Here is a 26,629-nt window from a genome sequence, read left to right as displayed (position 1 = left end):
CTCGCAGTGCACGTGCGCTCGCGCCGCCGTTGGCGAACACAGACAAGCTCGCGCTCCCGGTGCCGAGTTTGCGCTGCCGGTTGCAGCCGGTTCTTGCGCGTGCAACGCGGCCCACTTTGCGACATCTCCGAAAGCATGCGGCGGTCACGTACCACGAGACACAAGAGATGGACAGACCCATGACTTAAGGAGCTTCGCCCCTAAAATTAATCTTCTTTTGTTTTGATGCGGGGTCTTTTTTTCGGAATTGTTTTATATTTGTCTTTATTTTACTTTCTTATTCTCATTTTTGCACCGCTTCGAAAATTTGTTTTGTCCATTGCCATTTCTTGAGCTGTGCACAGATTTGCTAAATAAGTTCCACCAAAAATAACCCTGGTCTGACTCGGTGTATCAGGAATTTCAGCCAAATTCAACGGAAGCAAGCCACCACAAAAGTAATAATGGCGTTGTAATGACATGTAAGTGTCTGTACGTGCTTGGAGTGTTTTCGGCGTGCCACATTCCCGTTTGCTTGTTCTGGACAAGCGTTGATAAAACTGAGTCAGTCCTTGTCTTGTTATTGTATATGTGTGTATGCTGAGGTTTTTCGCTCGGGTAAAAATGTGCTGCAGACGTTGTGTGCAAGTCCGTACGTGTTTTTTTTTAATCCTCTTACTAATATCATATCCCTGCGTCTCAGAGAGAGAGAGAGGGATATATATATATATATATATATATATATATATATATATATATATATATAGGAAAAATGAGGGGCTCGTTGAAAATAACACAGAAATAAGGGTTGGCAGTCGAGAAAACCTCGGAAAGCAAAGGGGAGGATGTGGTAGATCATTGAAACAGATTAAGAATTTGGAAAGAAAGAAAGAAAGTGAAGAAAAAATGCCCGCCAGGTGGGATCCGAACCCACGACCTCCAGAATACCGGTCTCTCTCTCTCTCTATATATATATATATATATATATATATATATATATATATAGAGAGAGAGAGAGAGAGAGAGAGAGAGAGAGAGAGAGAGAGAGGGGAGAGGGGGGGGGGGGGGGGACACTACACATATTTACTGTTTCCTAGTAAAGAGTCTTTAGGGTGGCTCAGAGTCACTGCGTCTGACCAAACTGGCTTGATGTGTTCAGCTTGGTTGCTTCTGTACCATGTTGCTGGGTCGCTTTTCATGCCACGAGGCAGCTTACCATTATAGGCGCACAAGTTTCATAACGCTCTATTAATTAAGGTTTCGTTGCAAGAAAATGGTCACTGCGGTGTGGTTTAGTGGCCGCATAATGTTTATGCATGAAAGAACTGTCCCCAGAGCTAACCTGAATAACAAGCCATAGCCCACGGGCCTGATTCGTGGGGCAGTCATGCTGACCGTCCTAAAAGCCGTCGGTTGGTTTCATTCGGGTCGAGTGTGTGTATGACGGCTTCTCTCGTCGTGCAAGCAAGCACAGCATGAGATGGATATCTGACCATTCAGCGTGCGTGTATACGCGTTGCGGCTGTGCAAATAATGGGAGTGCGTGTGCGCACCGTTGACCCCTCAGCTCGTATAAGGGCGTTATCTCTGTTGTGGAGACAAGGAAAGTACACAATCGTGGGAGCTGCGACTGAGGGTCCGGCTAGATTAGGCCGCTGAACGTTGCACGATGGTCGTCGTCTATGGGTGAGGCTGCTGCTGCGTCGTTCTCGGATTCAAGCGCGCACTATATTCCCGAGCTCATCCGCTTTGAGGACGTGCAGGTCTTGAGAAGAAGTGACATCCGGTCTTCCACGGATCGCGTCGTCCGCCAGCGGCTTGCGGCGAGTGAGCTCCGTCGCGCGATAAACTGCATGTCCTCGGCGGGCTATTGCGGTCGTTGTCGCAGACTGGCGCGCGGTTGCCTTGATGACCCGGTGTGTCTGTATGCGGGCTGCGTGTGTTCGCGCTGAGGAATGATCTTGTCACGGGTCAGTACGGCTCCTACTCGCCCCCGTGCTGAGTGCCTTGTGGTCCGGAGTGAGCAGCTTGGACGTACGACCTGGTAGACCGTTTGCCCCTGCCTTCAAGATGGCCCTGCGCTGGAAGACGGCCAGACGGACGTTGTCCATGCCCGAGGTGAGACTCTTAACGATCGCGGCAGCGTGAATCGAAGTGAAAAGAACTTTGCTGTCTGCTGCTGTCGTTAAAGCCGGGATTTCATTTCGTATGGTCAGCACGATTAGGGAAGGTGTGGGAGTGGAAGCGAAGGTACGTGGTGTCCTCTGTTTGAGTACTTAGAGATTTAAGCCGCACAAAATTGTTTACCTTGAGGACTTACGCCTAATTTGTTAAGAATTTTGGTGTATTTCAGCACCTAGCTAAAAAAAATAAAAATAAATGTGGCGCCGTACCTGCGCGGCCAAAAAGCACATGACACAAAATAACCTGTTTGTTCCCCTCTTCCGAGAATGTCATGTTTTTTTTGTTTTCGTTCTGCCATGAACTGATGTCCATTTCAACAAATTCTACCCACTGTGACACTATCAGAAACCAAACTCGCTGCTCGTGCGTGAAAGTTGAACTGCGTTGAAAGTTGAACTGGGGGGTCGAGAACTGCGAGTGCTGGAGTGCTTTCGGTGCCACTGCAGAACCCGCGGGTTAGGCTGCATTCATTTCGAACTCTTCTTGACTTTGGGGAAAGGACTGTCAGAATACTTTACTGACAAATTTGGGCGCTGCTTGATGATTAAGTGATGCACCAGTGCATTCTAAATGTCTCTAATACAGAAATAACTGTTATGGCCGGCTGTATAAGACGCTGTCGATTACAGTTTATGAGTCTACACCCGTTTCTGTTTGTAGTTGGCGCGCATTTTGAGCCAAATCAGACGCTTCACATAAATGCAAATAGAAAAGTTTACTGTTACTGATAAAACGATTGCAGAGTTAGCCGTATATTGCTCAGACATAATATTCGCTAGAACAATAAAAAAATGTGTCTACTTTTGTGTAATACATTAATGGAAACTCAATCTGAAAGTGGTGCGTGCTGCTTTAGGGCGGTCACCGAGCGTGACAAGTGTTTTCGACCAGAGAGAGAGCGAGATAGAGAAAGGCTGGCGCTCTGCGCTTTTATTTCGCCAGCCGCATCTATTTATAATTCTCATGGCGTGGCGGCCCCGCACAAACGTCAATAAGGAAGTTCACTGCTCCCACAACAGAGTCCGTCGTCTGCTACGGCACGGAATACGAAACAGAGGCCTGGAACTGAATCGTACCCGCATTAAGAGCGAATCTATCGCTTTAAATATTCCCCGCCATTTCAATATAGAGCATCTAGACTAATGCACAACCCTAGCACAGTCATTTACGCTGTGATCGGTCGCTCGGAGCGGTCAAAAACAGGCTTTGCCGGCTCGGCAACCGCGCGGATCGAGGTCCGGCCGTGTTGTTTTAAAGGGGCGTGCTCAGGTCACGTGACAATGAACCGGCTGCTGGCGCCACTGCGCCGGTTTCGTAGCCGCATGGCCGTGTTTGTGTAGGCGATCGAGACGAGGGAAGAATTTCGCTCGTGCATCGGAGTGCCGCGATCCGCCCGTGTTTTGCGAGTGGTGGAGCCGAAGGACACTTCGCGACCGTCTGCTACGTGTTTTTCCCGTTGCGTGACGGACGCAACGTTGCGAGCACTACACGCCGAGAGGCCGCAGCGAGACACGAGGATCAGGCGAGTGTTGTCTTTCTCCGCCCTCTCTCGTAGCGCATGGCCGTGCGTGCAGAGTGTGTTGCGATTTCGGCAGCACCGGCACTCTGTCTTCACGCTGCAAGAAGCAGCGTGTTTGCGGCCGGTCCACGTCTGTTGCATCCGCACAGGTGCCATTACAAGCAGCGGCGGCCGCGTGGGGTTGTCACGGCCCTGAACGCTAGGACAAGGTTAAGGTCAGCGGAGCACATGTTTTTCCAGCGGCGAAGCAGCGAGCGGCGGAGTTCCACCACGTCGTGGCGAAGCGCTGCCGTCGCGCTCCTTTTCGACCATCTGATCGGCGTCGTGCGTGTTTTTCACTGCCTCGGCGTGTCTATTTCCTGCCTCGAAACTGAGGTCGAACCTGCTGCTACACCTCGTGCGACGACGCATTCCGGGTGGCGCGGCAGCAACCGGCGTGCTCTCTGGTTGCGTCTGCGTGCGAGGGCTCGCTTCCGGGGACAGCGAAGGAAGGGGCGCCGCCGCCGCCGCGCAGAATTGCGTCGCGTCACGGCCCGAAAATATTGATCCGAAAGGATGTCTCAGCTCGCCGCCCAGATCTTGCCGGCGATCCCTTTCGCTCGTGTGGACAACGTTGTTTTTCTCGGCGCCTTTATCCTCCGGCGGATTCACCGATCGCCGGTCTTGGGATGCTCGAGCGCATGCCGGTGTTTGTCGGTGCTCGTCACGCTAGCTCCGGCGTGTCCTCCGTTGTTCCATGGTCGCGACGGCGTGACCGCCGCCCCCTTTTGGCGGTTTGTTATCTGTCCCATTGAGTCTGTGTGCGCGCCGCTTCCTCCCCGCCGCAATGTCGCGCGAGCGGCCTTTCCTCGTCCACTTGCTGCTTGGCGGGGGGCCAGCACGCATCATCTGCTTACGAGACGCTGATCGATGCACTCTAGTCCGCCAGCCGTCTGCGGCAGCTCGAACGCATGCCGCTGCGTAATCTCGAGACTATCGGTATGCGTGCACGCCGATCTAGGGCACCGCTCCTGCCATGGGCTCCTGCGCATGGTGACGCGATCGGTCACCGCTCGCGACCGACACCCTTTGCGGCGCACAGCTCGAGGGATCGTAGCCGCGGGCGATTGCTCGGCTACCGGAATGTGCTCCGGAATGACCGACCTAATGTGGATTTCCGGTGGAACACTAATTGTCTGTCGCTGGGGTTGCGGGCTAATTGTAGGCATCGGCGCAGCGTTGCCTAGCAGGAGAGAATCACCTTCGCCGCGGAAATTGTTTCCTAAGCTGCCGTTGAGCGCGTGAGGAATACAGATATGAGGACACGACGTCTCCGTTTTCGAGGGAAGATTGTTTTAGAAAGCTTCTTTTCTTGTCCTTTTCTTGTAAATGAATTATTTTTGTAAACGCGAAACAGAAAGTTAAACGAATCGGTTCATTTCCCAATTTTGAGGTTCTTCAGGGGGTTAAAAATACCCCCTGAAATAAAAAATAATAATAAAAAAGAACCGCCACTTTGACGCTTGTTACGGGTGTTTTCCGTGTCGTGTGACCCAGTTTCAGCGCAGACACGCATATACACCTCTAGCGTTCCTTCTCAATAGAACGATGGGTCGGTGTGAATGTAAACTTTACATTGAAAAGGCAAATTCCGTATGTTTTGTTTTAATGCACCGAAAGCAGCAAAAGGTGATTGCATTTGCTCTGCAAAATGGGAATATAAATCCAGCGAACAAAAAATAAATATGTGTAGAGTGCGAAGATTTATTTTCTGGCCTTCGGCTTAGACCGGTCCACGTCTTCTTTTTCCTGGCTTGAATGCCCATGAAAAAATGGAAGGAAAAAGGCTCGTAGAAAAGAATGCAACTGCCGTGCCCTATAAACTCTCGCTTGAAGATCAGAGCTAGGCGACAAGCTCGGTGTTTAAATTTCCTGTCTGCCCCGCTCCGTTTAAGTAAGTCCTAGCCCTAGTAAGATTCAAATGACCCCGTTCGCAAGCCAGAACTACGAAATGAAAATCAAACGTCTCTTTCCAGTACGAAAACACAAAACACGTGAGGCTTGATGGTAAACACGCAATGCACAACGACAATTGAGGCTGAGCTTCATTCAGCGCAACTACATCCGTGTACAAGTGTACAACAACAAGTGTACGACATCTTTGTACAACAAGTACATCTGTGTTTAATGTTGCTTCTATTTATATAACCTATCTTTTTCCTTAATTTTCTAAATTTAAATTTAAAGGGGTCCTGAAATGCCTTCCGCCGATGCATGGGTGTACATGTAACCAAATAAAGCAATGTATTAGCAATCTCCTCCTGCAAGAATTTTGTTAAAGCGATGAGTATTAGCTGAGAAATCGTAAATCGAAAACCGCGCATTATCGTCGCGCCGTATTTCCTCCTCCTTTCAACTGTTTCTTCTCTGTTGGCCTCCCCTCCCATGATGCTTCGCTCCTCAGCGGTGACGTACTTCCGCTATTGCGCTCCCACAGACTGCCGTCTGCTACGGGCTGCAGCTCTTTCGGCTTTTTCATCTTTGTTGACACCATGGACACTCCTCTAAAGGCTGGAAAAGCGAACGAAAGACCTGGCCGCATGTGTGCGGCCTGGCCTTGCCCTTTCGCGGCGAACTCGCAGCAGCGCAGGGAGAATCGTGCGCTCGTTCCCTTTGGTGCACCGCGCACTGTTTATCCAAAAAGCGCGGTCTCAGATGTGGGCCCGCTGGTGCCGGGTCTTTTGCGGCGGTTGTAATTCCTACTACCGGCGGCATGTGAAAAGAAGACATTTTAAACCGACACAGAACCCGTGCACAAAACGCGCCGGATCGGATTGCTTTATCAGTGGCGATGAACGGGAAGGCGCAGAGCAAACCAACGCCGCACTCGAGCGCATCCGTGTTCTGATAGTCGTAAAATGTTCAGGCACTCCGGCACTCCGCTAGCAGAACAGCCGCCGAGTCATTTCGGAAAACATTTAACAGATGGCGCCGTATGCATTAGCATGTCGCAACGCAAAACTGATGAGACGTTCTACTAAAACTCCCCTCGCGATGTTTACGTAGCGGGACGCAAAAATTTAGCGTTTAGCGTATGCAAAGGCACAAACGCTGTACTAAAACTCTCTATTAGCAGCAAAATAGCGTGCGTACGTGAGGCTGTTTGCGTTTACAAAGCTGCACGCCGAGCGCTTACGTTTCAAACCTAGTGACATCGTTTAAATACACTCGCAAGCACAGTGTAACGTAGTCACATATCAACCGTATGCTCAGGCGACAAGCAAGAGCTTATTTTATGTGGGACGGAGATTGCGCATAAAGGCCCGTTCGCACTTGCGACGAAAGCGAGCGAAAGCGATGGGAATTTCGTCGCTTTGTCGCGCGACGATCGTGTTTGTCGAACTGTCGGGAGAAATTTTCTTCGCGCGACAGAATTCCCGTCGCTTTCGCTCGCTTTCGTCGCAAGCGGGATTGGAAAGTTCTGCCCCTGCCGTCTGCTACGCAGCGCGGAGGCAACCGCGCGATCTGCTCGGGCCGGACGAACGCGCACACTCCCGCATGGCAGCGCCCCAAGCGGCAGCCGGCCGTGTACATCGCTCCCGGCGCCCGCCTGGGGCCCGCCCTCGGCACACTAGCAACACTAGCCAGTATATTTCAGGCACAATAATGGAGGAAAGATCTTTTGCTTCCGATGAACCACGTTCTTTGCCCCTGTGTTTTTAAATACGTGAAGTGGTTAGCACGTCGCCCTCACGCAGCTCTGTATCGTCGAATCATCGCTGACTGTCCGAACGAAGCTTGCAGCTAAGCCAATGCAGCGACCGAAGCTGTGTGTGTGTGTGCATCGCCTCCTATGTGTAGCGTTCGTTTCGCGATGAAATGCGACGTTGTACTTCTGCGGGTGGATAGTGCTTCCCATGGTCTGGATTATCTTTCTCGAACGACGAACGACTCAACCTCGCATGGGGTATGTGTAGTGTGCTTGGCTAAAAGCCTTCTCGCTTGCGTGCCAGAGTTCAGTGACTTGCTGTTCGTCCCCGCAAACAAGGCGCGAGGTGAGTGCCGAATTTACGACGGGCAGGAGGAAGCAACCGATCGTCTGTCAATCGCGGTTCAGACTTGCAACGCATGTTGTGACGTTGTGTTCGTTCGAAACGCATCTCTGGTTTGTTTTGAAGTTGAATAAAATGTATCCGTCAAACCCGGGCATTCGGCTCAGGGCGTTATCTGCGATTGCACGAAAGAAGTGCCACGGGGCTTCAACGCATTCTTTAGGGAAGGTACTCAGGTAAGAGAATGTACATGTCGTGTTATGGCCGTGTTGCATTCAATACGAACGGTTAAGCGTTTGTTTACACTTGTTTCGTTTGTCGTAAAATGTCCAAGCACTCCACTCCGCTGGCAGATCAGCCGGCGAGCCGACGCTGAGCAGACGACTCATCTTTTTGCCGGAAGTGCGTGAAAAAGCCGCCCAATAGCAGGATGTCTAGCTCATGACGAACATATGGGAATCGATGATGTAGACATGTGAAGATGGCGGCGTCCAAAAACACGAAGGAAAGGGTGAGAAAAAAGCGACAAACTTTGCAACAAAAGTGTGAGCTTTCCGCTGCGCGTAAAAGAGTAATACTTGGCACAGCTGACGTTGACGACCCAATCTAACGATTGCGCTAGTTCATTTAGTGTGCTCAAAATGCCTTTCAGGGCCCCTTTAATGTTACATTTAGTCTAAATAATTACCGTTCTTCTATTTATATAACCTTTTTATTCCGTTCTGTTTCGCTCACGAGCGCGTGCCCGCGTAACCACCTGCTGTTCGGCCGAACGACCATAGACAGCCGCGAACGTGAATTCTAATACACACATCGCACGTTCAAGTCAGTTTTTTCAAGCTTTACTTGAATAATAATAATAATAATAAAAAGGCGGCGTAGCTGTGTTTATTATTATACCGTTATTACGCGTATGCGAATGCGTTGTACGAACGAGGTCACCGGCTGAATGACTCTTTTTTAACGGAATAAAATTCGCATGTTTCTTTCCTCTCTCATTTTCACTTCGAAGGCCAACGAAGCCTTCTTTGCGAAGAAGTAAAGCTGCTGGCGTTTCCTTCTCTTGTTCCCATTACATTTTTTCGTGACGTTAAAGAGCACGTTGTAAAGAGGGACCGCCTGCAAAGTCATTCAAGGCCACCGAAGGCCTTGAATGCCAAAGGAAAATATCAAAGGGTCCTGGGAGTTGTCGTCATAGGATTGCGAATAAAGCTGCAGCCATTGCGCGCGGTGTAACCGGGCCTCATGGAGCCGTGCACATGCACCATTTTGGTTCGCAATATTCTCGTGTGAAGCGCGTCCGTGCTACGGCAGTCCCGCTCAGGTGTCGAGATTGGCAACCAATATGCCCTGCAAACACTGCTACCTCTCCTGCCTTTACACCCTCCGTGGAGGCGCGACAGCGTGGAGTTCCGCCTGCGGTGGTGTCATGATCTCGCTCGGATTTGTCGGCCGCGTCCCTTGTGCGAATACCGCTTCAACCGGTTCTCTCTCTCTCTCTCTCTCTCTCTCTCTCTCTCTCTCTCTCTCTCTCTCTCTCTCTCTCTCTCTCTCTCTCTCTCTCTCTCTCTCTCTCTCTCTCTCTCTCTCTCTCTCAATTTGACGGGGTGATCTACCTGGCTAAGCGATAGCAACGAATACCCGAAGTATTCGTGACAGCGCTGGCAACGAATACCTGAAGCATTAACTTGACGTTACGCTGTGTTCCGATTCCCGACCAGCAGAGAAATGCACAGACAGCGCTTGACGTTATCGACGACTGCATTCCTCTAAGCGGCATAAAGTCATTGCATCAATTAACAATCGCTCCTTCTCGCACACGTAACAATTCGAAATGCTCGTTTCTTCCTCGCACGAGGACCGAATCGAACAGGCTCACAACACCTAAGTGCACTGAAGGTGTACGTCTTTGCTTTTTATTTTACGCTTACGCCATGGACTGTTTAGCTCACACGCGTTGTTCTTTTGTTTTCACTCTAATAATTAAATATGTATGCGTTTTTTTTTATATAATTCAAACATCTGTACCGACCTGCTAAAAACCCCAAGAAGTATTGCCCAAGCAACCACCGGACGTTGGTCGGCCGCCCAACGTAACACCGTTCTGGCTCTAGCGGACATCCGCCGGACGTCAGTTTCAGAGCAGAGGAGCATACCACGTACGTCCGTGGGACGTCCGGATTTAACACTTCCGTACGTACATTCAGACGTCCGAACTCGGATGTATTTTCGATGTGCAGTAAAAATTTACAGAATCACACATGTTTTTTAACGAGAAGGAAATGTTCCTGCATTGAATACTACACCGCGCAACACCAACACACTATCGGGAAGACAGGTATACACGAACACGGTGAGATTGCTTGACAGGCTTTTGTAGCGGTTCTCAATTCTTATATTCCCTTCCCCAAAAGAGATTATCATTGGAGTCTGTGAGGTGCTCAAAAAGTTCGGCTTAATTTTAGCAATATGCAGATGAAATTTGCAATATTCAAGTCAGGGTGTTGATGTACGAAATCTTTTTAATTGGAAAGCAGAGTAGCTTTTCTCTTTTTGCTTTTATATTCCATTTTGTGCCCGATCTTCGATCTTTCGATTTTTAATAATTAAAATACCAAACGTTACAGGAGCACCGCTAGGATGGCCTCCGCGGCGTCCAGTCACTGCACAAGGATCGTGGCGGTCTGTGTGTGCACTGCGGAGAACAGTGAACGCATTGTGTTAACTACGCGCTTTAACGTTTTCTGAGCCCTTCCTGATCATTCGGTTGCGCACGGCACGCGTGCACACTCGCTTTCGGGAGCTGCCGTCGAGGGAACATTGAAAGCAGCGCAGGTTGGAGAGGGGGAAGTGACGACCAATATCTACCATCTTTCCAAGCCGTAACCACTATATATATATATATATATATATATATATATATATATATATATATAATATAGGCAGTAAAAGAAAACTTCTCGAGGAGCCAGAAAAAATACTTGAGAAAATGGTAGACGCACGATTAAAAACAAAAAACGCCCACCTCCCCTCGCGGGAACCCCTGTGTAGATGCGACGCATAGGCGGAGCGGCGAAGGGAACGCGTTTTATAGCGCTCATAACGTTGAGGGGACTGCGTAAGCTGGTCCCAGTCGATGACGACGTTGGCGTACTTGTAAAGCGGCGTGGACTCTAGGTGTTTGAGCCAAGCGTGGATGCTGCTTCGCCGGAGAACGGCACACCGGTTATATGCGCAGCGCGCCCGAAGGAGAGGAAACCGCGGAAGAGAGAGTACTGCACATGCGCCGGCCCCAGCGCGTCTGCCGCGGCTATGACGCAACGTGCCGCGGCTATGACGCAACGCAGTCCAACACATTCCACTTTAATCCAATCCAATCCAAATCCAATCCAACCGAATCCTAGCCAAGCCAATCCAATCAAATCAAATCAAATCCAATCCAATGCCCCTCGCGAGAGAGTGTTCGTTATCGGAGAGGAGAGGGGGTGAGCGGCGGAGAGCGCAGCTCGCGCGGCGAGGAGAATGGCAGAGGGGTGGACAACGACGACGACGCCGGAGGGACAAGGCGAGTGAATCAGATGCTCTGCATCTAAAAACAGTGGTTTCCTGACGTTTCGACTGCGGGACCAGTCTTCATCTTGAGTAACCACAGGAAGAGACACATGCGTCCAGAGTGCGGACCGAACACACGCCTTCCGATTAGATCTCGGATGCCTTACCAATTCAGCTATCTGAGCGACTGTTCTCCGTCGCTTTTTGGGGTATTTATATTTACAACTGCATCTGACGCTTGAGGGTGGTAGCCAGCGCCACTCTGACAACACGGTGAGAAGGGGACCTCTTTTTTTAACCCCCGGGGCGTGACTCGAACGTCTACAGCCTGTCAACTGGCGGGAAACCCTCTTATGCTACCTTTCAGGTTCAAGGCTGCCAGAACCGAGGCCTTCGCTATAGGCTTTCGGTGAATAATACGGTTAGGAATGATGGGCTCGTTGAGGAAATGCAGAAAGAAAGGTCGGCAGTCTCCAACGCCAAGGGAGGCATAGAGGAATGGTTAGGCTTTTTTTATTACGGTTAGTGAAGTTAACATCTTTACATTTACGCAAGAAAGAAAGAAAGTAAAACGCGTAGAAACAGGCACGCACGCACGCAGACGGACGGACGGACGGACGGACAGTCGAACTCCTAGGGGATAGAACATTGTTCGAATTAGCCGAAGTCCCTTTGATTGGCAGTACAGCGCACGCTACCAGTGTTAGAAAAGCATGCGCGATAAAGAAGATGGTATTACACATCCTTCGGGGTGCACTTTAAATTGTTACGTGCTGCGAAAGAAAAAAATAAATAAAAAAAAAATAAGGCAGCGCCCACGGGATAAAGAAAAGGAGCGCGCCCCCGCAAGCGCGAAGCGAGGCTGCATGATTTATGCCAGCTGCTTCAGTGTACGCGGAGCAAGCACGCGGTGTTGGGTTTGGGAAGCTGCCGAGGCTAGTGACGCATTGAACTGCGGCCTTCTTCTTCGAATTTCAAAGTGGATTTCGAAGTGGACGGGCAATAACTGTGCGCTCCCAGGGTTGATATAGTGAGTAGTACGAGAGGCTGAAATTTGGTGCGTGTTTGGCTTGCTTGAGTAGTAGTATAATGGTGTTCACATTGAAATGACGTTAACCAAGGCCTCTCCAGAGAAGAAACCTGATTATGTCTAAAAACTCCCAGTTTGGAAGCAAAGGGTTCACAGCATGATCAGCGCCACTGCTGAAAAGGCAGCCACGGAAGCTGTGGACGTAATCGTCGAAATGGGCGAGCTGCAAACCACCCTGTGGGCTGATGTGGGTAATATTATACCGCTCACAATGCGAATCGCCCTCATTTTGTTAACGGGAACAACGCAGCGAGGAACAAGACGCGCAGGAAATGGAGAAGTGGCTTCAGATTTATTAGGTGTGACTTTCGGAGCAAGCCACTTGGAAAGGCAAGGAGTAACGGTGTCGTCTAATACGGGTAACGTGCATTTGGAAAATCAGCATTTGGAAGAGGCTTTGGAAGATCAACATCTCAGCAAAACTAAGAGAGAGAGAAAAAAAAAACTATCTGTATATTTTGAGGTAAAAAGAAAATGCGGAAAATCACTTTGCCTCACCGCCAGTCTTCGCTGTAAAATCCGTACAATACGAGTTAAAAAAATGCGGAAGATCACTTATGGCCTCTCCATCGATCTTACCCGGGAAACGAAGTATCACAACCTCGACATAAGATATAAGGCGAAGGGGATTTCCCCATCCCATTGAGGCGCCTGTGGGTGCAATTACTTGCACTACTTTACTTGCATGCATGAACTAACGGTTACAGTCTCATTGGTGGCTCCATGTGGTTGTGCAACAGTTGCCGGATGAGCAAACCCGCTCCGGCAGCAAACGCAACGCACGGTTCCCTGGGCTTATTCCACTGTGGAATCAACGATCCCGAGGGGCGTAATTTTGCGGCGTCGTACATGTAAACGGCGCTCGCAGAAAGCACGGCGCATCCCGTTTCATTAGCACGACGGCGCGTGCCGTTCCTTATTCTCGATGGCTGTCTGCACGGGGGCGGCGCAAGTCGTTTCGCGAAGACGTTTGTCGTTTTTCATTTCCTCGCGGAGACGAGCGACTGCCTGTCAAGGCGTGCGTGGCTGTCGCTGTCGCCTTGTGCAAGCGCCGGAGGCTGCGGGGGAGCGTCAGCCCGGAGCAACGCTGTCGGTGGCTCGTCATGAGAGGGGAAAAAGGGCGTGTACGCACCCAAGCTTGCAAGCTGAATTTGGCACGGAGCTGGAACGGGCCGGCCGTGTTCGTTCGCGTATGCAGCGCACAATACAGGTAGCTTTCGTGTGTCTGACGGGGCTGGAAGCGAGCCAGGGGTAAGGTTAAGTGTTGTTACAGCGCAGGCGGTTTAGGCTGCTGTTTCTCAACTGCGAGGGCTTGGAGCGGGAAAGAAAAAAACGTATCTGGCGTGCACGGCGCTCACACTAAACGTTTGACGACGTCTCTTCGTGGTTACAACCCGCAATTTCAGTTTTTTTACTGCCCGCCGTCTTCGTCGAGCTGGGTAAGATAGCTGAAGCTGGGCTAGAACTGAACGCTCAACACTGTACCCTTAATTTTGATTTTTTTTGTGTGTGTGTGTGTAAGGTGGGGCATGTTTTACAGCGAAGTCGCATATGGCTACGTTTTGACCAAACCTGCGTCCGCCGGCAGAAGCGCGTAGATTAAGAATATTTGTCTTCAGAACTAGTGTAAAATTCTCAGTAGCTCTCAATCTAATGTAGGTATGTTAACAAAATCGTACTGAAACCGGGACGACTCTATCATTACGCTGAGTTTCGATTACTTGCAATTAGTTCATAGTGAATTTGGAAACGTTACAGAATTCCCGTCCGCTGTCAAGCCATGGCCGTCTACGGAGGGAGTATGGTTACAGAAAACGGCTGTAACTCTTGTTTTATCACGCGTATACCTCAGCCGTCCCCTGTTGCTCCTCTTACGAAGGGCCCATGTGGGGCTTTGATAAGGCAGACGAAGTGGCTATTAGAGCAGCGCGGACTGGACGGGAAAAACTATCAAAGGAAAAATCGTTTATCTACGTTGCCTTTATTTCTTCTCTGCCGTGCGCATTGCGCTAACAAGTTGTTGCTTTTGATACGTTTATTGTTCAGCCGCGGGCTTATCAAGGGTACGCGGTCTGCGTTTGCAACCATGTATTGTCTGCTTGCCGCGGTGGCTGTGTGAGGTGGTGTTGTGCTGCTTCTGAACGCGCGTATATAAGCGGGCGCGATGCCGGCCGCGGGGGGCCGTTTGTCTGGTGGAGTTGAACACCGGAAACGCTCCTGTTGAGATTTCGGCACATGCTAAGGCTGTTGAGGTAATCTAAGTGAATCCGGAGCCCTCCACTACGGCGTGTCTCATAGCCCAGGCGAAGCTTCGGCGGTGTGTGAACCTTAAATTTGAACTTTGATCCATGCACCCAAAGCAACTGTCCGGATAACTATTTTTCCACAGTCAGGGAATTTTTCCACAATTAGGGGCACTTCGTTCTTATGGAAATCTAGCCCGGGTCTCCAGAGTAGGATCCGGTTGCGTTACCACCACGTTGCATCAGAACGTTGGCGGTGGCGGAATAAGCGGCGCCAACGTTCGCATCGCGTGACTGGTGAACGTGACGGCTCGTGAGCAGAACATGGGCAGCCAAACCGCGCAGAGCTCTCATCCTGTGGAAGCTGTGGAGGGAAGTGTCGCCGGTGTACCTGTCAAAGCAAATTCCCACCGAAAGACGAACAAACGAAAGAAGAAAGTGACGGAGACACGATGTGGCCGTAAAGAGGTCTTTCATAAGTATCGCCGACAGGAGCGATAATCGTTTCGCATTCAAAGCACATAGAAAGGCTTAAGTGCCCCGAGGAATTCGTTTTCTTTTAACAGCAGATCCGTTTGAGCTTGAGGTTGGCCCGGTGGCGTTAGCAAAACAAATACCAAGAAAAAAAAAACTGCGCCGCCTGTACAGGGTGCATCACCGCAGATGGGGTATTATAACAGTGAAGCCGGCTTTCGCGCCTGCTCGAGTGTCGGCACAAGGAGCATATGCGATGCGCTCCCATAACTATATACCATTTTAAAGGTGATGGTCCTTCTTGGGCTACTAAAACACACACACAAAAATTGGCGTAGCTTGCGCTAGAGGTGCAAGGCTGGAGAAACAGCGGAGCGGGTGGTCGACCTAGCTTCCCCCCCCCCCCCCCCTTCCCCCTTCCCCCTCTGGGATCCGCTGTCAGTGTGGGGGACCGACCGGAACGGCCTTGTAAAATACGGCTAAGCTTGGCATCACACCTCAACACTTAGCCTAGCATAGCAAGAACATCGCAAAGCCTAACAAAACCTAGCAAAACTAGGCGAAACCGGAAAAAGCTAGGTCGACGCCGCTCCGCCGTTTCTCCAACCTTGCACCACTAATGCAAGCTGTGCCAATTTTCTACTTTTCTTTTTTTCATATAGGCTCCAATGAACGTTTTTCTCCTCCTCCACCTTTGGGCACCATGAACGCGGATTTCTGCCAGGGGCGGTATTCTAAAGTTTTGTCCGTTTTGTGTCCGTTTTCAAAGTGTCCGTTTTGAGCGAGCCCTGATTGGCTAAAAGCGAACACCCGGATGTGGCGCTACGCAAGCACAGCGGAGCTACTGCGTTGAGCCGCGACTTCTTGGGGCAGACGATTTTGGCAGTTCTAATATGAATGTACTGGCCATCGCCTTGTTGGTTTGCCGTCGGAACAGGAGTGCAACAAATGAAACACGTTCGAAATGCCTGCAGAAGCATTCCGCCTCTCGAAGAGGATCGACTGCGCGATGGATGTGCGACGAGCTGCGAGACGAACTTGCCGGCGGCAGCGCGGGCCCACTGTCGCGGAAAAAGTAACATGGGCCCTTCGTTTCTTCGCTACTGGTGGCTTTCAGTCAGCGGACGGTAAGGGAGAAAACGACATCGCTGTCGCAGCCCTCCGTGAGCCGGTGCATCTACGCCGTCGCCATCACGCAGTGAACTAAACGATCGTCTGCGAGCTTGGTAGCTGCGAGCAGACGACGAAAATTACACAAGCCCTCGTCATGGCATTTATAAACTTTTATCGGTTTTTGACGAATACACATACCAGCTTAACGTTCGTAGACTCGACAGCTCTTACGCAGGTTTTCATTCGGATAGTGCCGCGGAAATGCCAACAAAAAGCTCGCGTCGTTAGGCCACAAGTGCGTCGATGCCAAAATAAGGAAAAGGGGGTTATTATCTTGATACACGGGGATTGTCGTGGACAATCAAAACCGCGCAGTTCGCTTCATCTTTTCAGACAACTCCCGTCATTCCAGTGTCACTGAGTTGAAAATTCGTGCAGAACTGCTCGACTTGTCGCAACGACGCACATCTGCAAGGTTATCACTTTTTAACAAACTTTATCACCATCCATTGCTTCATGACGATTTCTTTTTTTCACCAGCTTCCATTCTTCCCAGACACGACCGTCCTTTCAAAGTGAAGCGTTTACCATGTCATACATTGCACTATTCTCGGTATAGGCGCCTTGGCCAGGCTAACCTCACCAGTATCATTAAAGACTATTCTCTCTCTCTCTCTCTCTCTCTCTCTCTCTCTCTCTCTCTCTCTCTCTCTCTCTCTCTCTCTCTCTCTCTCTCTCTCTCTCTCTCTCTCTCTCATTCGTTCCGCGTACAATCATTGACTGGATCGAACGCATTGCCATCACGCATGGCCACCGTCATTGATGCTGTTAAATTTAATCAACTAATACTCACGGAAGTTGTGAATTGAAAACAAAACTATCTCTTTTTCATTGTATAACTTCTGACAGATTGTTCTTTTTCTAAAAAGTTTTGTTTGTTGTTGCTTCTACTGAGTTTATTTTTTACGCGTTATTTCGAGCTAACATTACATTTATCATATTTGTGTTCGCGCATGCGTTGTCCTTTTTATGTTCTATTTCTCCGAGTGTATATATTTTTGTTCGTATGTTTTGTTTCTGTTGCATTGGCTACCCCCTATGTAAAACCCTCCTGCGTGAGGGCCTTTAGGGGTACTTTGAATAAATAAATAAATAAAACTCGTGGTCCAAGCGCGAAAAAACTGTGCAGCCGTAACATTTATTCTACTGCTTCCAGAGGCAGCTGGCTGCTGCTGCCATCTTTCGACATTCGTTCCCTTGTGGTGAAAAATTTCAACTTCGTCATATATAAAAACTCTTGTCATGTTTAGGTTTTCGAAATACGGTCAAATAAATGCATAAAAGATAGTTTAAAATAGGTTTAGTTGCTTAAAATGTGTTTGCAAAAACAGTTGCGTTAAAGTCAACCCTAAGCCAGCCTACAATGGGATGTTACTCACAATAAAACGGACACGAAACGGACGTTTTCGGAACGGACGGACGAACTCCAGAATATCGCCCCAGAACTGCGTGCACGTAGCGCGCGTTCCGCTGACCGCTCCCGTGGGCAGATTTCTCGGCCGCACAGAGGCGAAGATACGGGGCTTTACCAGTACGCCGCGGCGCGCGCCTCTCGTTTGAACCGCGAGGCACATGTTGCGGCGCACGGCTGCAGCTGTTCGCCTTCTCCGTCCTTGGGTCTTCCCCGAGAGACTACGCGACGCCGCCGCGCTCGGTCGCCGCGTCACCGCGCTGCTGCCGCGTGTTGTGCGCGCGCTGGCGTCGCGGCGCCGTCGTCGTCGTGACCCGTTCGCGTGCGCGCGCAGCCTGCTGGGCGGCACACTTGACTCACACTTGTCGCTGCCAAGGTCGTGTAGGGTACATAGCTGCCGCTACTACTACGCCAGTTGCTGCTTCCTTCATTTTGTAACAACGCCTGAGGTTTCCGGGCGCTTTTATTTACGTGCGCGCTCTCTGGAACTGCTCGGCTGTTGTCGCCGCTGGCAGTTTCCAATGCGCGTAAATATTTTGGCAGCTGCTCTTGTGCGCAGTTGCGTAGCCGGAAATTTGTTTAGAGGAGGGCCGGCCGCCTAGACGGGGGAGAGAGTGAGTGGGAAGGGAAACCGTGTGTCCCTATACATGTGCTCTACGAGAGGGTCAGCACAGCTGCACATTTTAAGCACAAAAGCCCCACGTTCACTTCTTAAAAAAACTAAATTTTTGGTCATGCGTAATCAAAGACATCTGAGCCGAATACTGTTTGTGATACGTACACCGCCAAGATCGCAATTACTCTTCAACGTGTATAGCCCATTTTGGTGGCTATTTTTGAATCCCAGCCTTCCTTCCCACTACGTTTTTCTTTTGAAAGTGAAAGCTTATTTTATAAAAGCAATACAAACATTGGTATCCAGACGAGGGCCCCAGAGTAAAGGGGACCCTCGATTTTGTACGTCAACATCGCCTTTGTGCGTGACCGAGGAACTGCCCTGCTATCGCGCTGGTTATTTTTGTTAACACACTTCCGGTAATGCGAGAGCTTTCGCACTCGCGTGGTCTGCTCATTGTCAGTGGTTTCGTGGGCGCTGGCGCTTTTAATTAGCGTTGCCTGGCGGCACGCTTGTGCGGTGTCGTGTTCTTATACGCTTCTCGTATTAAAGATGACAGCTTTCTTAGCCTAGTTAAAAGCGAAAATCTGGTCTGCCTGTCACTCTTTTCAGCCGCCCAGCCAAAATGAACGCACGCACGCACGCACGCACACACACACACATACATACATACATACATACATACATACATACATACATACATATATATATATATATATATATATATATATATATATATATATATATATATATATATATATATATATATATATATATATAATATAACCAGGACCGTTCCAAAGCTACTAAAACTGCTTTCATGGCTGATTTATGTCCACGTTCAGAGCGAAGGAAACTTAGTGCGTATTTGAGGCAAAAATGTCGGTGCGTGAGCGAAAGCACCAGTGTCCTTTTAATTAAGGATACACGTTGGACGTGTTTTTAGTATATCCCATTAAAGAAAAACTACTTTCTGAAAAAACTGTATCAAAGAGGGACGAGATCACGGTGGAAGAATTATTCTTCCACCGTGGACGAGATAACAGTGCGTCGGCTCTCGCTGTTCTGGGCGGAACAAAAGATCAAGACGCACACTGCCCCAACAGACGGCACCCGAGCAGTGAGAGCGCGAGAGGAAGGAATTCAACAAATTTTCATCGTGTTAATCATAATCATAGGTCGGCAAAGCAGAAATACCTGACTAAAACTCAGTTTTTTTTCCTTCACACTTTACTCACTCAAACTCAAGAAGCTGGTACATACTCGCAATCACTCATACTCGCTTATCACCTACTCATTTGTAATTGTACTCAGGCGTACTCAGTCATGTCCTCACGAGTACATGTACACATTCGCACTCAACTCATCTGCACTCACTTGTACTGGTACTCAAACTGTACTCGCTTTCACTCTACTTCAAAAGTGTTTCTTTTAGTTTGTCCTCCCGATCAACCACCTGCATTCATGCGCTGATCTAGGTATACAAACTCAACTGTGTAACACAAGTGTCACTACAACATCTTATGCACATACTACGCTCAGCAGTGGTCTGCTAAGAAAGGTTGGGACGATCGCGGTGAATTTTTAATGTATTTATAAACGTGCAATATCAGAGTAAACAGCACTGCAAGGATTGTTTTAGACATCATGAGTTGAACAACGGTAAAATTTGGCGTCACACCTTCTCTACGTCACCCAATTTTCTAAGGGCAAGGATAGCAGACTAGCCGAGACACGCGCACAAGCAGCGCAAGCTACAACCGCAAATAAATCACACGCCGTTGCTGAGACGCAGGCGTCGTCAACATGTACTCGTGAATACTGTACTCGCGAGTACTGTACTTATTAGTACTACTCGTGAGTGCATGTAGTACTACTTCATGAGTGCAGCATTTTTCAGTACAGCAGTCGTGAGTACTGTACTCACGAGTGCTGTACTCGCGAGTCGAGTAGATGTACTCACGAGTGCATGTACTCTCACATCTGTACTCACTCGTCATCGTACCCACTTTTTTGTCTGGTTCTGTACTTACTCGTCATCGTACTTACATTTTTCGTTTGTGTCTGTACTCACTCGTCGTCGTACTCACGCGTGAGTTTGAGTACAAGCAGTACAAGGGAGTACAAAGGAGTGCACTCACGAGTGGGTACGCCGACCTGTGATATGAGAGGAGCCCGAGGGGTGGGAGGGGGAGAGAAATGAGGCAGTCGCGGGTGTTGGTTTTGTTCCGTTTCCCCCCGTCGGCAGGAGCGAAAGAGGTGATCGCCGCTGGTGCCCGTGTTTTGCTCCCGGAGCAACGTCGGGGGAAAGCCTTTCTTTCCTTTCGCGCTGCTTTCGGTGGCGGATTGGTTGAAGGAGCCAAGTCGGCGACTGTTGGCGAAAACTTGAACGAGTCGGTCTGGAGCTGCGGCCGTGAGTGGTCGCTAGCAAGATTCACTCCCGTGACGGCTTCTTGGCGCCAGATCCCCACGCATTGTACCTCACCAACCGTGCGGTGGCTTGGTACCTTTTGGCTTACGGGCCTCGTCCAGGGATACCCTCGTGCGCTGCGGTGCATTTTAATTGTAACACGGTATTGTCGTGTCCTGTGTCGTCCTCAATTAATGTTTTCGCTGCAAATTCCTGTAAATACTTGTAAATAAACTTTTCTTCAATGCCTACCTCTCTGCTTCTAGTCATCGGGTACTTCACACCCCTTTACGGCGACACCAACGAACCGAACTTTACTGACGCCATTTGGCAACGATGCAAGCGGATACGCTACCCTCCTTTTTTTCTTTTTTTTTTCGGCAACAGACGTAAATACGAGAGGGCGAGCGTGCCCACTAAACAGCGCGCGCCTGTTTGCCAGCGTGTCGGGGACTCGTGTAAAAGTGATCAGGCAATTGCGGAAACGTAAAAGCAATGTGTTGCCGGCTGTCGCCTGAATCGTTTTCCATCCGCAGGTGCAGTCAGAGTAGGCGCATTCTCGAATGCTTGTTTAGGCAGCCACGCAGGCAGCAAACACAGCGTATTCTCGAATGCTTGTTTAGGCAGCCATGCAGGCAGCGAACACAGCGCGAGGAAATTACGGGCTGCAAAGTCTCCAAATGAAGTTGATGACAGATTTAAAAGTGGGAATGTGATGCATCTCCTGGATTCTGCGTGCGACGGGCTCTACAAGCCATACGAAAAAAATTCCCGTCGGGGCAATGAAGTTTCCTTACGTTTCCTTGAATGGAGAAAACCCGGCTACTTGTCAAGCGTTTCTCTACTGCTGCGTCGTATTTGCGCCTTTCCTGGCTTTCGTTTCCTTGGCGCTGATCACTTCAGAAGGCAGGTGGCGGCACTTCACGCGGCAGCTTCCCCAGAGTAAGAGTTCTCCGCGGCTTTCACGCGCTTGTTCTTTTGTATAGCTAACTTTTGTTCCGCCACCCGGCAACACTGCTGTGGTAGCACGCTGGTATAAAGCACTCGACTCCTACTCTCGAAACCGGGGTTCAAACTCCATGTGACCTGAAGTGTTTTGTTTTAAAGGGGCCGTGCAGCACTTACCATCGACCACTTGGAGAGTATTTTGGGGTAAAGTCTATTGCCCTAGCAATCTCCTCCCGCAAGAATTATGAAAATCCGTGGACTATCACCGAAACTACGCGCGATGAGAAATCGCGCATAATTGTTCCCCTTCAACTCGACCGTGGACAACGGGACGAAAGCTTCGTGCTCTCTCCCAGTGAGGGGCGCGGCTCGCGGCGTTTCTCTTCGGCGGCATTCGATGTATAACAGGACCGGGAGTTTTCTCCGTTTCTCGGCAGCGTGTAGGATTCTATATGCGGTCTGGTGCCACAAAAATGCTGCCTGCTCGCAAGCGCGCGCTCTGGCTGGTAGGGCGTTTTTGAAGCAATGGACGTTTGCTGTCGAGTGGTCTCGTTGAAAGGGGCGTATTGAGTTCGCCGCTCAAACTCCGTGCGCACTCAAAACACAAAATAAACCCAAAACTGTGCGCACAGGTTCAGGCATATAGAAGAGGTTGGTACACAGCGCCGACGACGGCGGATCGGAAATGCGAGAAAAAAGCCGCGAGGTTGACCAGCGGCAGCCAATAGGACAAGCCGTGCCGGGCGTGCATAATGGGGAAAATTGAAGAGAGCGCAGTTGTTTTTTTGTTTTTTTTTGTGTCCTTCACAGCGATTCACGAGCTCACCGCTTCACGTGCACGTGTAATATTGGGCTCGGGTATTCCCGGCAGTGTAATCTAAACGTCGCGCAGGTTGACTTGCACTGCTCAAACAGTGTTGCAGGGTCCCTTTAAGCGAAGCTTTGGTCTTCAGTGATGGTGGTGTCGTAACCAAATCGCACTGCAGGAAAGCCAACATGATCATGGGGATGATGATGAAACTAAAAAAAAAAAAAAAGAACGCTTCTCGGGGTCGGAATTGAACCTGGGTCCCTGCCGTCATGAAGCCGACGTGTACCCGCGTGCGTCACCTTCGCATCCGAGTCGCTCAGCATTTCCTCTGGGTTCGTTGCGCGGCTGTTGGCTGTGAACTTAGGGCTTTGGGCTTTGGCAGTTTGGGTTTTGCACTTTGACTCGCAGGCAGTTTGCACTTTGAACGTTGAGGCTTGGACTTTGACTCTCAGGCGGTTTTTATCTTGATAGTTGACGCTTTGACTTTGGAACTCCACCATTTGATTTTCGCGTGCATGAAAGCTTCGCGTTTCAACCATCGTCGTCGCTAGACGGAGGGGATCTGAACTTTTTCGTTCAGCTATGTCAGTGGCGGAATTGTTACCATAAGTCTCTTGATTTTGAGTCACTATCGGCGGAGTGAAGCAGGCTTCTACCTCTGAGGGAAGCGTCCTGTCTCCTTACAATTCTACAACATTAACTACGTACGCGTGCAATCAGGAGACTTCAGTGAAGTGACGACGCACATAGTCGCAGCGCAGCCAATTCTAATCCGAACTTCAGAACCATTAATTACGACGAATCCGCTGCCATTGCTGATAGCAACCGTTAAATACTTGATGCGAACATCATGGGCTTTCGCAGCGCGAGTTGAAAATGCTTGCACAAGTGACGAACATCAAAACTAGAAGCGTTCACTTCGCTGGCGGATGCATTTATTTCCGCAAACAGGTCAAACAAACCACGTCGGCTCAAAACACAGGCTCGCCGGCGTTCACTCCAACTGCTTAGTTCAGCATATACGTCGTGAGTTACAAATGGCGGCCGGAGTCGCGAAAAGCTGCTCATATGCGTGCGGTAGTAAATGTTTGCGGATTAAATTCTACAACTTCGTTAGGCGCACGACATGTGGGGCTTAGCATAATTATTGCCGGAGGAGGGTAATTTAACTGAGCCATGTCGGGCCCTCAGTGCCCCGTATACTCTCAGCGAGGGCCGCCTTTATTCGACATCTGGAACGGGGCTCAAGCCACGTAAGCCGCTGTTTCGGGGCTCGGCTCGAAAGTTGTTGCGTGGCTCCAAATTACGTGTGCAGTGTAGAACCTGTGTTCCGTTAAGACCCCGACTTTACTCGGAGTACAGTCGTTCGCGGAGTACACGCACCTTTGTACAGGTGTACGCCCTGGAAAAGGGCTGAGTTCTCAACGAGCCATGGTTTGTCGGGAACGCCGACTGAAATGCAGCCGGACATAATGCCGGCTTATGATTTCGCCCGAAGCGGGGTCGGATTCCACGCTTCCGTAAGTGCAACTCTGAGCGGAAAATAAAGCTTTTAATGTAAATGAACCTCCGCGGCGGCGCACACAGGGAGCGCTTTCCACGGCGACGGTAAATTTAGCTCAGTCAGAAGCTGGGGCCAAGCTTCTTGTGGAACCATAATGCATTATGATAAAGCTGAGGCGCAGAAGAGGAGAAGGAGAAAGGGTAGCATGCTCCTGCGCATCCTTACGTGGTAGATCGCGATTTCAAAAAAAAAGTGACGACAGGGCTTCTCTTGAGCACTTCTTTTTTTTTTTTTTTCACAGTAGCAAACAACGCGGCTTGAGCCATAATAACAAGAGGCTGTGCTGGGGCGGTATTCTCGTGTTTGTTCTAATGTTTGTTCAAATTGTTTCGCTGGCGAAACAATTTGAACAAACCAAGAACAAGGCGACGAAAAATCGTCTGCTTCTAAAATCGTCTGCTCCGAACATAGAGTTTCTTAGTAAGTATACTGTAGGAAACTCTATGGCTCCGAGAAGCCGCGGCTCATAGCTCCGCTGTAGCTCCGCCGTGCTTGCATGGCGTCGCATCCGGGTGTTAGCTTTTAACCAATGAGGGCTTGCTCAAAACGGACACTTTCGAAACGGAAACAAAACGGACAAAACACGAGAATAGCGCCCCTGGAGCGCTCGCGTCGGAAGCGTCAGCGGGCGTGGCCTTGCTCCTTCTTGTTTGCGCGGCATTCTTAATTCGCCGTGTTTCCTTTACTGACGGGCTTCACACCGACAGACACGATTGTACGAGGTGGGGTGCCTATTGCGCTCTCGTGCGAGAAGTTGCGGGAAATTTTCCTAAGTATCAAATTTTCCGCTTTGTAACGACACTTACTTTCCTTCGCTTTGGAATTTCCGGGAACTCGAAGTATTTCCGACCGCGCCCTTATATGCAACCGTAGTGTGCTAATTAAATTTACCAGAGTTATCCTGCGCAAAAAAAAAAAAAAAAAACACCGCCTAAAAGCTCAGAAACACCCTCCATGCAACTTCATACGTTAAACACCGAATCTGTGTTCAGCAGTACTGTGGCAGAACCAAGCTTGGGAGAACTTCAGAGCCAGACAGATGTCGCATCCTATGCGCGCGACGGACCTCTTGAAAGCAAAGGGCCGGTTTTGTGTAAGGGGGTGGGGCATTGTCATCCGACCCGCATAAAACAATACCCTTGGGTGCCGTGAACAGTGTCTTGTAGGCGATTTTATGAAGGTGTAGGCATTCCTATCGCCTACTTCCTGTCTCATTGTCGATGCTACTGGGGCAATCAGTGATTACTGCATGCAGGGGGGACTACATAGATGGAAATTCAGTGAACATATATATATATATATATATATATATATATATATATATATATATATATATATATATATATATATATATATATATATATATATATATATATATATATATATATATAAATATATATATATATATATATATATATATATATATATATATATATATATATATATATATATATATATATATATATATGGCACAACCCGGATCCTATAAGTATCCTGGCTATGCGTTCTCATGCATCTGCAGCATTGCGTAGCTTTTTATGTGGTATACCCCCATATGTGTCATAGTTAAATATATTCGTGCATTCTTTGTCCTTTCTGTCCGTTAAAACGAAACATCCTTCTTGATCTCAGTAGAAAGCGGGCGGTACATTGCGTGCGTGCGTGTTACCGACGCCTTTCGGCTACGTCTTGCTTCCGGGGTTGTGCACTGCATGGTTAATAAGCTGCAAGTTGGTTTACGAATTATTTATCGACGACGTGACGCCCTTGGGGGAGGGGGGGTGCTGCAAAATACATCAATTATGTGGGAGTTTTACTGCCCCCTCCCCTTCCCCCCTTTATTTGTTGCGGCTTTCGCTGCAGGGGTGATTATGTAAACGGAACCTATCCGCCCGCCGTAATGCGGCTTTAACGAGCACATAAAGTTTCTGCAGCGCCAACGGAGCTCTAGGCGTTTTCGCGCGCGCGAGGTGCTGCGCGGAACGGACCGCATGCCTGCATGGCGCCTGCGGTGCTCGTCGACCTTATCGGGGCTCGCAGGAACGCCGCTGGGTGACAGTCTTAATTACCCTCCGCGAGGGTGGCTGTACGCCTAATTTGCAGCCAACCTAGTATAGCGCGGAGTTAATAGCGAAAAGAATCCCACACCGTAAGCCTGGGGCAATGGGAATCTCCTAATTAGTATGAAATCTACGCGGTCGTCTGGAGAAGTTGTGAGCACACCTGTTTCTTTATGTTGGCTTATAGACTATCCAGGGCAGTGCGACGGCGCAGTTCCGTCCAAGCGGGCCGAATGCATGTACCTGTGTAGCCGCCCTAGGCGTCTCGGAGAGGAGAGCGGGGCTGTGCCTCACAAAAAAGCCGTTAGGTTGAAGGTTACATGTACGCGAACGTGCATAGCCATCCAAAGAAGCACTCAGACACAATTTTTAACTGCAAAGCCTTTCTCAGGAATCTCTTGCAACTTTCGTGCCATAACTTAGCGCTAGCAAATGACATGGCGGTCACACGTAGAGCCTGCAGAAAGAACGAGTGCTAGCCGTAGCTCGCAACTTGACTAGGTTACCGTTGTCAGTTTTTGTCGCGTAACGCGAATGCTGTCGGAGTGAAGCGCGGTCAACTCC

The 26,629-nt window shown here is 49.5% G+C and overlaps 1 protein-coding gene across 3 annotated transcripts in view; it reads left to right on the top strand.

Annotated features, from left to right (window-relative positions):
* Positions 1 to 1,668: 1,668 nt before the first annotated feature.
* Snf4agamma (SNF4/AMP-activated protein kinase gamma subunit) overlaps positions 1,669 to 26,629 on the top strand; it is a 345,435-nt gene continuing 320,474 nt past the window's right edge. Inside the window, exon 1 of one of the 3 annotated variants that reach the window (XM_077700005.1) lies at positions 1,669 to 2,097. In XM_077700005.1, the coding sequence (XP_077556131.1) occupies positions 2,050 to 2,097 (48 nt within the window). In that variant the 5' untranslated portion in view covers positions 1,669 to 2,049. Of the gene's footprint in view, positions 2,098 to 3,481; positions 3,686 to 26,629 lie in introns of those variants that run through there. The other 2 variants (XM_077700006.1, XM_077700007.1) reach the window with 2 other exon arrangements.

This window comes from Haemaphysalis longicornis, unplaced genomic scaffold (assembly GCF_048455015.1).
Source record: "Haemaphysalis longicornis isolate Haplotype H1 unplaced genomic scaffold, Haemaphysalis longicornis Haplotype H1 scaffold_2, whole genome shotgun sequence".
Lineage (NCBI taxonomy): Eukaryota > Metazoa > Arthropoda > Arachnida > Ixodida > Ixodidae > Haemaphysalis > Haemaphysalis longicornis.
Note: the sequence above shows the minus strand (reverse complement) of the source record. Positions and strands in the feature narration are given on the sequence as shown.